Source organism: Chiloscyllium plagiosum, unplaced genomic scaffold, assembly GCF_037043375.1.
Source record: "Chiloscyllium plagiosum isolate Xiang-an unplaced genomic scaffold, Cpla_swu_hap1 HiC_scaffold_2, whole genome shotgun sequence".
In the NCBI taxonomy this organism is placed as follows: Eukaryota; Metazoa; Chordata; class Chondrichthyes; order Orectolobiformes; family Hemiscylliidae; genus Chiloscyllium; species Chiloscyllium plagiosum.
In genome coordinates, this window is record NW_028270140.1 from 15,750,046 (window position 1) to 15,764,157 (window position 14,112).

The 14,112-nt window shown below is 37.9% G+C and overlaps 1 protein-coding gene across 6 annotated transcripts in view; it reads right to left on the reverse strand.

The window, feature by feature from the left end:
* Positions 1-369: 369 nt before the first annotated feature.
* LOC122564829 (uncharacterized) overlaps positions 370-14,112 on the reverse strand; it is a 122,011-nt gene continuing 108,268 nt past the window's right edge. For all 6 annotated transcript variants that reach the window (XM_043720177.2, XM_043720158.2, XM_043720167.2 and 3 more), the window contains one exon: positions 370-794. In XM_043720177.2, the coding sequence (XP_043576112.2) occupies positions 654-794 (141 nt within the window). In that variant the 3' untranslated portion in view covers positions 370-653. The remainder of the gene's footprint in view (positions 795-14,112) is intronic.

Below are 14,112 nucleotides of genomic sequence, written 5' to 3' on the forward strand. Positions count from 1 at the left end.
ACATCTTATGGTATTGTCAACAATAAGAGGTAGGAGTCAACATTGTAATATTTACAGTTCAGTGAGAGGTTGGGATTGGAATGGTAGTAACAGAAAGGAATGAAAGATCTCCTATTACAGTGGTTACCATGGATTTACATCCTTAAGCAGTGTTACATAATGTACTTGGTCTGATGTATCTGGCTCACATTAAAAGGATCATTTTAAAGTTTTGCTACTGGCAGTGTCTATCAGCAATTGTTGGTTGGAAAATTAGGTGCAACACATATCCATATTCACACTAAGTCATGGTCCATGGCAGAGATCAAAACTGGGAAATTGTACCTTCAATGTCTTTGCCACATTTAGTTTTAAAAGATTCACGACTGACTCAAATCAAAAACTATTTTAATAAAGATATTCTCTACAGTAAAACGAGGACATTATAGTCATATTTTCTTGCTCCGTCCTTCAAAAGCAAAAACACGACATTTGATAACTACTGCACACTCAACACCAAAAAATTCACACACCGAATTATGACACAATTGCATCCGGTCCTCACAGTGATGTTATCAGGTTGCACTGTTGTATGGTGACTCACTGATCACACTGTTCTTTGACAGATGACGTGTTGAACTATCAGTGATTTCAACAGCAGTTGATGGAGAGAACTAAGTTTTGCTGGAACATGACGTGAACTTAATTTTAGGGTCTTCAGCAGGTCGGGAGACAGGAAGCCATTTGTATTCCAGGTTTTGATTGGGAGGGTCCAATTCCCAGCAGTAATGATTGAGCAAATACCCAGCTGTTGCCTTGAACAGAAAAGATCAGACATTTTAAAACCTGAGCTGTGAAAAATTAAGAAATAAGAAACAACAAAATGACATATAGAGGGACGAATTTAAGTGATCCTGGAGAGACAGTGCAGAAAATACAAAAAAGGATAAATTTGCCAAGTCATACTTTAAAGAAACACTGCTTACAAATGTAATAACTTAAAATCCTATTGATTATTAATCATTTGAATCTGAAAAATGAAATCAATATCCCCAAATAAAAATCAATTACGATATGGAATAAATGTAAGTTGATGAGCTTGAGATACAGACCAGCCATGATCTAACTGAATTGTGGAACAGATTCAAGGTATTGATTTGCTTGTTTTTGTTCTTAGTGAATACATTTTGTTACACTGGTTCAACAACAAATTATAAAATGAAGCCCAAGAAAATAATGGGGTTGTTCAGGGCTTTAGCCTTAGGGACTGACACAGAGTTCAGATAATACGGCAACAGAATCCCAAAGTGTCAAATACTTACTCTATGCTGGACATGTTAAGTATACTCTGTGGATAGGAAGAGTAACAGCTAAAGTTCATTAGATTATGAGTACTTGAAGTCTGGACTTCTCTCAAAATGCAACAGGGCTGATTGCCATCCTGGACAAGTCTCTCTTTGTAAAGCATATTTAAAGCATACCTTCAACCAACCGTGGTAAATATGAAAAAGGCTTTAAAATTTCTGCTGTTTCACTGCAGCAGGCAAGATCCTTAAATGGCTGCTGGTGTTCAATATTCATCACCCGAGCCCATAGTAATCACAGCAACTCAAGTGATATACACCCAGAACATCACTGATGTATCTAAATAAACGAATGAAATGTTATTGCACAAATGTAGCTTTTTTTTGCAATTATATCTAATATCGCAGCAGTTCTTCACTTGAACCATAGCATTAGCCCTACTGTGTTATCGAATGGTCAAATGATAGAGGAATGTGCGAAGTTTTTTGGCAATTTTGTTTTGTACAATTAGATTTGATGTTGTGACAGCTTCACATGTATAAAAGGTGAAGTTGTTTCATCCCAAAGGACCATAGAGCTGCTCTCACTCATTAGAGGGAGACAACTAATGTGGTTTAACCTGAGGGTCAACATGTCTAGGTTGAGGGGAGAAGTTGAGACTTTCATGGTTATGTCAGTCAGTGTGGGAATTGAATCCACACTGTTGACATCAATCACAAACCAGCAGTTTAGCCAATTGATCATATACCTTGTGACCAACGTATATAATACTAATTTCAGTACACTTGTCAGGTCACCACTTAAAATCCATATGTAAATTTGGGTTTTGCATTTCAAACATGCTTACATTTCATTGTTAGATTTGTTATAAACCCTTTTCCTGGCACCTGTAGTATTTTAAGTATGACTTGACATTTCCATAATACTACATTACTTTAGAGTGTCCTTGGCTCAGTGGTGCAGTAATACTGCAGTCTGACTCACTGGGAGTTCAAACCCCACTGCAGTGTCTTGAACATATAATCCAGTTTCACACTTCAGCACAGTACTGGATGAGTGCTGGACTGCTGGAGGTGCTTTCCTTTCATGAAATACTAAAACAGAAATAAAAATTCAAAGTAGTGCAAAGTTTTCCTGATGTCTGAGCTCACATTTATCTCGCAAACTTTATCACTAAATCAAATTATCTGGTCATTTTTCTGGCTGCCATATGTTGGATTTTATGCACGAACTGAATGCTGCAATTCTTACAGTGCAAGCGACTACAAATAATCAATTCGCTGCCAAACTTCTTGAAGTTGTGAAAGACACCATACATTCCTTTTTTATCTCTACATCGTTCAATTTGTTCCCTTCAAATATTTTGAGTCATGTTGCAGCCTTAGACAACTGACTGTCATTGTGGAGTAATAATCCTTTATTCCCTTTCCTCCTTCTCTAGGTGGTAGTGTTGTTGAATTTCACTTTGGTCTGTTCTTCTTCTCTGGCTTGTCAAGTCTTAACATGAGAAATAGTAACTATTGGTCAGACAGCCCCTCCACCATTCAAAGATTAAGATGATTTTTTGACCGCCTTTTCATCTAATCTCATATCCCCCAGATTCCAAGTATCTATCAATGTCACCCTTGAATATATTCAATGAATGAACATTCACAGCCCATTAGGGTAGTAAATCCAAAGATTTATAACCTTCTCAATTTCCACTCGTCTCAGTCTTAAGTATCCTGAGAATACCTTTGGGTCTAAACAGGAGGCACAGCCTTTCCTCATAAAACATGTCAAACTCTCTCAAATCTTATGTTTCAGATGAAATCACCTCTTGTTCAATTTAACTCTAGAAGGTATCGAGCCTATTCTACTATTCTAATATCTCCTCAGAGCCCAATAAAATTATTTTTAATTCGCTCATGAAATGTTGACAATATCGCTGGAAATATTTGTTGTCTGCCGCTAACTGTTCTAGAAACGACGGTGGTGAGTTGTCTCATTAAACAGCTACAACAGGTGCAATAAGCCTTCCTTGTTCTTGTGCTCAAATCCCTTTGTGAGAAAGGCCAACGAATCATTTACCTTCCTAATTGTTTACCGTTCATGAATGTTAACTTTCTGTAATTCATTCGCAAGGATATCCAAATCACTCTGAACACTAATATTTGATAGTTTCTTTCCATTTAAAAAAATTATTCTTCTATTCTTCCTGCCAATGTATATAATCCCACCCTGGTGCTGGGACCTCAAGACTCTCACTGAGTCACAATATCTAGCAAATGCTCAGTCTTATTTTTATTTTACAATTAGTCAAGATGACAAGTGTCTTCTGGAATGTGACCCCAAAGCACTAATGAATGTCTAAATATGGACTACTCAAACACACAAATTCCACTGTAATCCAGAGCACCATATTTCAATAGAATTCCATTTTAGTGATTAATGGATCTAGAATATTTTAATTGGGATTAAACACTGCAAACCCACTTTATTGTCACATGATTATACAGTTAATTCATTATCACCATTGTTTTCCATAGATGTTAAGATTCTGCTTGCTTCACAATTATCAAAGGAATCATATTCACACCAAACTACCTGAAAAACACAAACTCTTCCTATGATGCACTGTTATAAAGACTGACCAGCAGCTTATCTAGTAAACATGGGTGATCTGGAGATCTGGACTTGAATATGACTTGCTACAGTACGGTGTTAAAATAAAAATTAAATTATTGAGAGAGATGCTTTTAATTATCCCGGTGTAATTCCAATGTTTTAATGACCTCTGGTCTTATATCAACCTGATTTCACGAAACGGTGAAGATGGAATTGGGAGCGCAGTGGGATGGAGGGGGAATGGGAATCATCACTTACCATAAGGGCAGAGTTGGAACTGGAATGTCTAGAACAGGATACAAGAACCTTCAACTTTTAATTCTTTAGGACTAGTTTAATCAGAGAAGCTAACTATTGCACTACCAGTTACTTATCACCTGTTTCTTCTACATCTGTGTAGTTATTGGAACTATAAATAGATACACCTGTTAGGTTTAGCCTTAACATTTTCTGACAACCGATACTTCCTGTCTTTTGAATGTGAGCACGACAGTGTAGTTCATGGTGTACAGAGGCTATGGTGTATGGGTGCACGTTACTTCTCTATACATGACACACAAAATGTGCAAATTTCAGTGGACAAGATGCAAGTTTGCTTGTAGAAATGTTGTTTTGATTTATGGAGAAAGAGTTCAAATTAAAATAATGTACTACTGCAGACTGGGACTAAAAGGGAAAGAGGACATTAACAGAGGGAAAACAATGCTGATGGTAAGCTAATATTGGGGTCGCACAGTGACTCAGTGGTTAGCATTGATGCCTCACAGCACCAGCGATCTGGATTCGATGCCAGCCTCGGCCAACTGTCTGAGTGGGGTTTGCACATTTTCCGTGTCTGTGTGGGTTTTCTCCAGGTGCTCTGGTTTCCTCCCATAGTGTAAGGATGTAAAGGTTAGGTGAATTGGCCATGCTAAATTGCCCATAGTATTCAGGGATGCATAGGTTAGGCGCATTAGTCAGGACGAAGTGTGAAGTAATAGAGTAGGGGAATGGGATACTCTTCGAAGAGTTGGTGTGGACTTGTTGGGCCAAAAGCCTGTCCCCATACTAGTGATTTTATGATTTTAATACGTCTTAGCCAGTATTTTTCATTCATTTGACATCATGAAAACAAGTGATCTGGTATTTGTTGTTTATGGAACCGTGCTGGATACAAATTGTTGTGTTTCTAATATTGTAAGTGTAATAGCGATTAATATTCAGCAAAAAAAGTCAGTAATCAAGGTTAGAGTTAACTAGCAATAAACTCAAAAATGTGATCATCACAGGACAGAAATGTAGGTGGAATTCTATTTCCAGCATGTGGCACCAGCTTCAAGTCACTGCTTCAAATTTGAGATGGAAGAAATACAATCAAATTAATATGTATTAAATCAGGCAGATTAATTCTGATACATTTCTGCAGTTGGCATGTTGCCTTTTTAATTAATTCAATTGCAGTTCAAGTCCATTAGCCAAATGAACTTACATTTATGATATTTTTATTTACATATGTGCAGACCTCATGTGGCAGTATTCAAAAATTACCAACAGTGGATTATGGGTTGGGATACCACAGGACGAAGATTCGCATAGGGATGATTGTGGGCCTGCCAGAGAACCACAGAAAATGTTCCTTTCATTAAATTTAAATGATCAGAAAAGAAGGCCTGCTCTATTACGACTGTGGAATCTTCTCTTGTCAGTTTTGCTCAATATGCTCCCAATCAAGTTGCTGCTTCCTTCCTTCCTTTTCCAATACTGTGTGTCCATTTCTTTGTGGGGTCAACTTCCATTTCTATTTGCCTAATTAATGACCTCAGAATAGGACTAATGAGTTTATTGCTCTGTTAACAATGACAAGGTAGTGACTAACGGGAAGGAGTAGATGATCTTTCAATAATATATAAATCTGGGACCTTGGGGCCTGAACGCCAGTTTAGGTCATAACTGGTTATGGTGTTAAACACTCACTTCATCTTGTTCCATGAGTAATGAAACAAATTAAGTCCAATCAGTGGTTATGCCTTGAAATTTGCCTTGTGAGGGGGAAAGAGGAGGACTGACCTTCCAGTCTTACAAAAGTAATGTGGGCTACAGCAGCAGCATCAAGATCACCACCATCACAACCCTGCTACCTTCCACAATCACCTCACCACTTTGCACTTAACTATCTGGGTTAGCCAATAGTGGCAGGTCTTAGAGTCATACAGCACAGAAACAGACCCTGCCGAACATGTTCCCAGACTAAACTAGTTCCACATGCCTGATCCTTGCCAAATGTCCCTATCGTATAGTTTTATTTAATTTCTGAATGTAGAATAAAAAAACTTCAGCTGTTCACTATACAATTTGAAAACCTAGTTTTAATAAAGTGCATTTGAAAAAAATTGATTTATTTTGTTTTCTTTTAAATGATGCTATTCATTCCTTTTAACGTCCATAGCTTGCCAGCCCTAGGAAAATGAGGTTCATATCTTAAAATTGTGCTCGCTTGTTCATCATTGTTGAGTAGAAAGTGAATGCTGATTTCTCATCAAAATTAGTCCCACTTAACTCCTGCACATTGGATCGTTTGCAATGATTATTCCCAGATCACTTTCACTCTTGCACCTGACACATTTACATTTGTCTATGCTTTCATGCATTAATCTACATTGTTTCACATCTGATCTGAATGTTTTGCACATCGTGTATAGTCACCTTTAGAGTTCATATTTCAAAACATCAATAGAAATTAGGCATAATATCTTTTTTCCCCAATGACACAACATTTGAATTTTACAAGTATTTATCAATCTATTAGGTTCTGTCTTCAACAGATAGCACTAACTTTAAGGTTTTATATTAAAAAGAACTGTCTGAATTGCTGTAAATACCTGTTCCATATATTTTGTACATTTCGTTTTAGATTGCTATGGTGCTGAGAAGTAAAGGCTTGCGATTGATGCTTTCTGTCTTACATTTTTCACAACAGATACAAGATTGACAAACTTCAAAGGTAGTGACAAACTATGAGGATGGGTTGGTAAGTCAACTCTGATGAAGGTGCTGCTATGAAAAATGTACCAGGGAACAACTGTTCCCACGTAATTTGTTTAATTAAAAAAAGGTTGAAACTTTATTGCTGGAACAGCGCAGCAGGTCAGGCAGCATCCAATGAACAGGAGATTCGACGTTTTGGGCACAGGCCCTTCTTCAGGAATGAGCAGAGAGTGTTCAGCAGGAGAAGATAAAAGGTAGGGAGGAGGGACTTGGAGGAGGGGCGTTGGAAATGTGATAGGTGGAAAGATGTCAAGGTGAGGGTGATAGGTCGGAGTAGGATGGAGGCGGAGAGGTCAAGAAGAAGACTGCAGGTCAGGAAGGCGGTGCCAGGCTGGAGGGATTCGGCTGAGACAAGGTGGGGGGAGGGGGGATGAAGAAACTGGTGAAGTCCAAGTTCATCCCCTGTGGTTGGAGGGTTCCCAGTCGGAAGATAAGACGTACATGTTCACTAACCCACAGAAAACAGGCCCCAAAGGTTAATAAAACACAGCTTTTAGTAAGCATAAAGAAGCCACATTGCAAGCCCAACTAATATTAAATTAGTTGTTAATGTAATGCTTAGCACACTCAGGATTATTTAGAGGGTTTTGTTTGATTGCAAAATCACATCCAATGGAAACATTACATTCCAAACATTGAAAGCATGGATAAGTTGAGTATGATTAGTACTCAGCAAAAGTGTTATTTGACATGATCTGCTAGTCAACTGGAGACATGATCTATGTACCTGGTATTGCACTGGTACTGAAATTCATCTATTGTATTACTCAATTGAAAGATTTGCTGAACATCTTTTTGGCTTGTTGGCAGCATCCTGTCAATACTATTCTTGTTTCAGCTACAATTTAAGATCATCAGGCTGGCTTGCCAGAAGCCACTAATATACATATGTAAAGGCCGCTCCTCAGCTGTTAAAAAAAAGGAACATATGCAAGCATTACACCTTTTGTCATTTTACCAAAAACACGGAGGACCCGAGTTCCTTGGTGCATTCTCCATGACAATGCCTCAGAGTCAACTGTTAACCTTTTGCTCATGTATTACAAATTATTATTCCTTTTGAAATGCAGTATTGTGTCTGTGCCCTGATAAGTCTAAGATGTAAAGTTTGACAACATGTCTCTATTTTCAACAATACTCAACTTCTGTACTATCACGCAATTATTGTTCCTGTAAAATTGCTAATTGGAACTTTGATGTCCATTTCCTTTTGTTACAATAGGAAAATTTTTCTCAGTCATCCTATTGACTATAAACAATGGTGTGGGAGGTGTACAAATTTGCATGCCATATATATACACACACACACACACACAAATAATTTCTTTTGCATAGGAAATGGAGAACAATCCCCTTAGTTCTATTCCCTTGTTCTTTCCATGTGCTCTTTTACATTTGGTTAATCAAACATTTATCTACTTTTTAAGTAGTTATTTATTCTGCTCATACCATAGCTCCATATATTTATAGAATGCATAAAAACCTCCTGAACTATGAGGGGAAAAAATCACCTGAATTTTCTCTTATTTTGCATCACAAATCACTCCTGATTTTGCCAAATTCACCCCAAGTCAAACGATTGAGGGATTTTACAGTTTACATTCAGAAAAATTATTTTCTTTGGTGGAGAATTCAGAACAAAAAGGAATATAATCTTAAAATTAGAACTCAGCTATTTAATCAGAAATTAGAAAGCTTATTTCCCAAAAAGGAGATGGAAATCAGAAAATCTCTGCACAATGTACAGTTCTATGAAGAGACTGTGGATGCTGGGTTTATTGAAATTTAAGATTGAATTTTTTTTTAAGATAACAAAAGATTTAGAACAAAGGCGATAAACCAAGGTGAAGGACATATTTGCGCTGATCTAAATAATGAAGCAAAAGGTCAAAAGGTTGACTGGCCTATTCTTATTTGTATGTTTCTAAACTTTAGTGAAGGCTTAAATGAGTCCACTTTTCCTTTAGCAAAAACAAAGCTTATAAATATCTGTCCTGATGTTAGCAACATCTCAAGATATTTATTACAATGCCATAATTATAATGATGGTAAGAACTACAGAATATCCAAATTATTTCAGAACATTTATTGTGGGAAGTGAGAAATGGGATATTCAACCTGACAAGTGAATAAGAATTGCACTATTTCTGCATTTTTGCTGTTAGGGCGACTTAATTAGAACATTGACTTGTTAACACAAAGCATAAAAGAGCCATTTTGCAACAAGTAGCATGCCTCAGAGATCAATGCTTGAGTCTCAACTTCTACAATTTACATAAATTATTTGGATGAAGGGCTCAAAACACGCTGCCAAATTTGCTGATGACTTTGAAAGTCAGTCATTAAGAGGACATGTGAAGGAAACAAAGATTATAGATGGGTAAATGAGTGGGAGGTAAATGAGTGGGAAAAGATCTGACAAATAGTGTACAATGTGGAGAAAATATGAACTTGTCCATTTTAGCAGGAAAAATAAGAAAGAAGCATTACCTAGAAGTTGAGGACTGCAAAAGCTTTGTGGTGTAGAGAGAGCTGGTATATTCCTATGCATAGATTAGGAAAGGTTGGCATGAGGGTACAGTACTAATTAGGAAAGCTTTCATTTAATGTGAGGAGGACCTTCCTAATTTTGCATTCAGTTACGTTTCAGTTATACAGGGCACCGACAAGACCACATCTGAGCACTGTGTATAGTTTGGTTTCATCGTTTAAGAAAGGATACAAGTGCATTGGAGGAAGTTCAGGGAAAGTTTACTAGACTAATACATAGAATGAGTTGTTTGTCTCACGTGGAATAGTTGGATAGACTGGGCTTGTATCCCTTGGGAGTTTAGAAGAGTAACTTGAAGAGGTGAAACATTCACGAGTTGAGAAACAGCAACTTACTATCTAAATGAACTAGATAGATGTATTAAAATAATGATGATTTGGAGGCCAATTGAATACATTTGACTATAAAATAAGTAAAAAATTTAGACAGACACAGCATAAAAAGTACCTGTGGGACTTTCAGTGCAATCATATCTGTTAAGAGTCTGTAGTGCAAAAATGTTATTCTGGAGTCAGAAGTATAGATCGTTCGAGATAGAGAAGACTAGAGTTACCAGGACACTTGTTTTCAGAGGCAAAACATCCAATTTTGGTTCAATAGTATTTTAGAGTTGGTCAATCCCGAAGGACAGGTGAGTGTAACTGCAAGTTAAACAGATATGGGATCTAGCATGTAGTGGAGAAGCCTCAGTCCTCATCTTCGACCAACTTGTTCTTGTGTAGATGCATTTGACCATTGAGCCGAAAGTGTAGACCCTATTTAAGCTATGGGATGGGACAGGAAGTAAAACTGCATGTAGAAGTGACAGATGACAGTATAGTAAGGAGAATGGATATTTTTCTTTGCAACTGAGACCAAGACTTACAAAGATGGGTTACTTGCTCAATACTAGAACAAGTAAACCTATAATATTAACTGTGCAACTAGTTAAGTATTGAGGGCTTTCACAAAATGTTTGGATGTTGCTTCCTTCAAAAGTGAAAGAACGCAGAATATTACAGTGATGTATCATAGATGACCAAGGTCCACCACAGCTTCCTCAATTACTCTGAGAAACTAAGGAGAAATTTGCAAAATAAAAACTTTGTCAAATTGCCAGTACATCTTGCCTTTCCACAGGACTGATAATTGAGATATGGTGCTTTTGGCTGCTATGTATAAAGGGTAGAGTGACATTTATGGGCCATTATATTCGTGCTAATTTGGTTACTGAAAATTATTAACTTGGCAAAAGAAATAAGGAAGACACTACATGAGTTTGAGAAGCAAAGAAAATCTGGAAATACAGATACATAAATCACTAGGAGTAGCAAAAGTAGTTAGCAAGGCCATAAAAAGTGCAAACAAAGTTGTGGTGTTCTTTTTCTTGAGGAAGACAATACAAATGCAGAGTGATAATTCTGCATTTATATACAGAACCATAGTTACACCATCCTTAAAGTACCACATTGCTATCCATACCATAAAAACAATATTAAAACTTTGACAAAAGATTTACGAGAATGTTAGCAGACTAAACTGGATGCCTCTATCAGGAAAGATTAAACCGGTTGGAGTTCTTATTTCAAACATACAGATGTCACCAGTTTTCATTTCTTATCAGATGAAGGTTTGTTGGTACAGTCCTTGTGCTAGTGTATAGAATCTACTACGTAAACATCGGCCATCCAATTCTGTGATCCATTGCCAGTTAAGTCAGCTCCATATTTCACAATGAATCCTGAGATTTAACACACACTAAGCATCAGTTATGCTTACATCCCATAAAACTTGCCTTTTTAAAAATTCTTTTAAGTGTTTTAAAGAAAGGAAAGGTAAGAATGTAAGGAAAGAGAAATGGCACTCTATTCAGAAAGTGTACCCAGAAAGGAGGTGAAACAGGGCTCTGGTTGGACCCCCATTACCTTCATTAAACACTGCCATTAGTTTGGGCCATCTGCTCATGTGGGGAATAAATGCCAAATACCTGAAAGGTTGAACTGAATCTCTGCATCATGATTTCTATCTTGTCCTACAGGACCAGATACTTTCCCTCTAATTATTTTTTTGCAGCGAACTCCAAGGTTCGTGCATGACAATTCCCAGAACTGGAAGTCAGCGTACCTGCATGCATGGAACTCCGAGCAGCCAGGCAGCTTTGAGGGAACAGTGATGACCAGTATGAATTCCCAAATCCTTACATATACTTAGTCAGAACACAATCAGTCTGTTCATCTTACTGACATGATCCTTTGAAGAACAGATCCCAGTAGTATAGAAATTTATTGATACCAGAAAAATACTATGTAAGAGTGGAATGTGCACAGAAGCAGATGACGACTAGATACAGGGCTAAAAGATCTCTCAGTTGGAATGTGGAATATTGCTACCCTCAATCATAGAGTTAGCCAGCACAGCAGTGCAAAAGACAGATTAAAGTATTTAGCCCATCTTCAGCCAGAAGCACCAAGTAGATAATTCATCTCACCCTCCTCACAAAATCCTCATTATCACAGATGCCAGTCTTCAACCAATTTGATTCACTCTACAAGGCATCAAGAAATGGCTAAAGGCACTGAATCATCGCATTATGGTGCAGAAGGCCATTTGGTCCATCATGTCTACACCAACTGTCTGAACATTTTAACAGAATGCCAGTCTTCTGCCTTTTCCCTATACCCATGTATGCTGTTTCTATTTAAATAATCATCCAATGCCCTCCTGAATGCCTCAATTGAACCAGTCTCAACTACAGTTGTAAGCATTGCATTCCACACCTTAATTACTCACAACATGAAGAAGCTTTTCCTCACCTTGCATTTGTTTTGTTTTTGCAAAACACTTTAAAACTATGGCTCTGGTTCTTGATCCATTTAAGAGTGGGAACATTTTCTTCCTATCGCTCTAGCCATATCCCTCACGATTTGAAACATTATCCTCTACATGGAAAACATTTTTGGCTTTTCCAATCTTTCCTCATAATTTAAGCTTTTCATCCATGGAACCATTTTCATAAACCTCTCTGCATTCTCTCCAATGCATTCATATCTTTCCCATAGTGTGGCATCCAGAAACTACACAGTACTCAGATCCCACCAGTGTTAATTAAGTTCATCATTCTTTCCCTGCACTTGACTCTAATGCCTCTCTTTATGAAGTCTAGATTACTGTATGCTTTCACTAGCCAGTCTACAATGTGGAATGAATTATGTATACATACACAATATTTCAAATAATACCCCTTATTTTACATGCTCTTTGTACAAAGGTGTATCACGACACTTCAGTGCACTGAACTTCGTCTGCTACCTATCAGCCAATCTGCCAACTTGTCAAAGTCTTTTTGCAGTTCTACACTATCCTCCTCACAGTTCACAATTCTTCCTAGTTTTGTCTCATCTGCACACTTTGAAATTGGTCCCTGTACATCAAGATCTAAACCATTTTATAAAAAGCAAGGTCCTAATATCGACACCTGGAGAACTCCATAGCAAACCTTCCTCTAGCCAGTACAGCTACAGCATTGGCATCTCCCCAATATTGGGAAAAGTTGACTATGTCCTGCGCAAAAGAGGCAGGACAAGTCAAATGGGCTACATACCACCCTATTAATATATTCTCAATCATCAGCAAAGTGATGGATTGGCACATCGACAGGGTTATCAAGTGGCACTTGCAAAGGAATAACTTGTTTGCTGAAACTCAGTTTTGGCTTCAGCAAGACCATTCCATATCTGATCTCATTGCAGCCTTGGCCCAAACATAACACTGGGAGAAAGTGAGGACTGTAGATGCTGGAGATCAGACTGAAGAGTGTGGTACTGGAAAAGCACAGGTCAGGCAGCATCAGAAGAGCAGGAGAATCGAAGTTTCGGACATAAGCCCTTCATCAGGAATCCTGATGAAAGGCTTATGCCCGAAATGTCGATTCTCCTGCTCCTCGGATGCTGCCTGACCTGCTGTGCTTTTCCAGCACCACACTCTCAACACCAAACACTACACTGAATTCCTGAGGTAAGGCAAGATTGATTGCCCTTTAAATCAATGCCACATTTGATAAAATATGCCATCAAGGAGTTCAAGTAAAACTGGAGTCAATGGGAATCAGGAGGAAAACTCTCCACTGGATAAAGTCATACCTCGGACAAAGGTAGATGGTTATGGTTGTTGGTGGTAATACATCTTAGCACCAGGACATCAACGTAGGAATGGTTCCTAATAGCATCATAGCGCCAACCATATTTAACTACTACAATCAATGAGCTTCCCTCTATGCTCCTATACCTTATGGTCTTATAATGTCAAAAGTGGGGATGTTTGTCATGACTGCACAATATTCAGTACCATTCAAGGTACCTCAGATACTGAAGCGGTCAGTGTCCTTGTGTAACATATCCTGGACAATATCCAGGTTTGGGTTGATAAGTGCCAAGTAACACTTATGCCACAAGCACTTGGCAATGGGCATCTCCAATATATTCACTGGCATTATCATTGCCCTGTGAATTACTAATAGCTAAAAACTAACTGGACCAGCCATACAAATATTGTAGCTACAGGTCAAAGACTAGGAATTCTGCACTAAATAACTCACCTCCCTTGTGGGTAAGGTGTAGAAAAGGAGAGCATCAGCAAAGAAGCATCTTTAGATATTAAGGACTAAAACC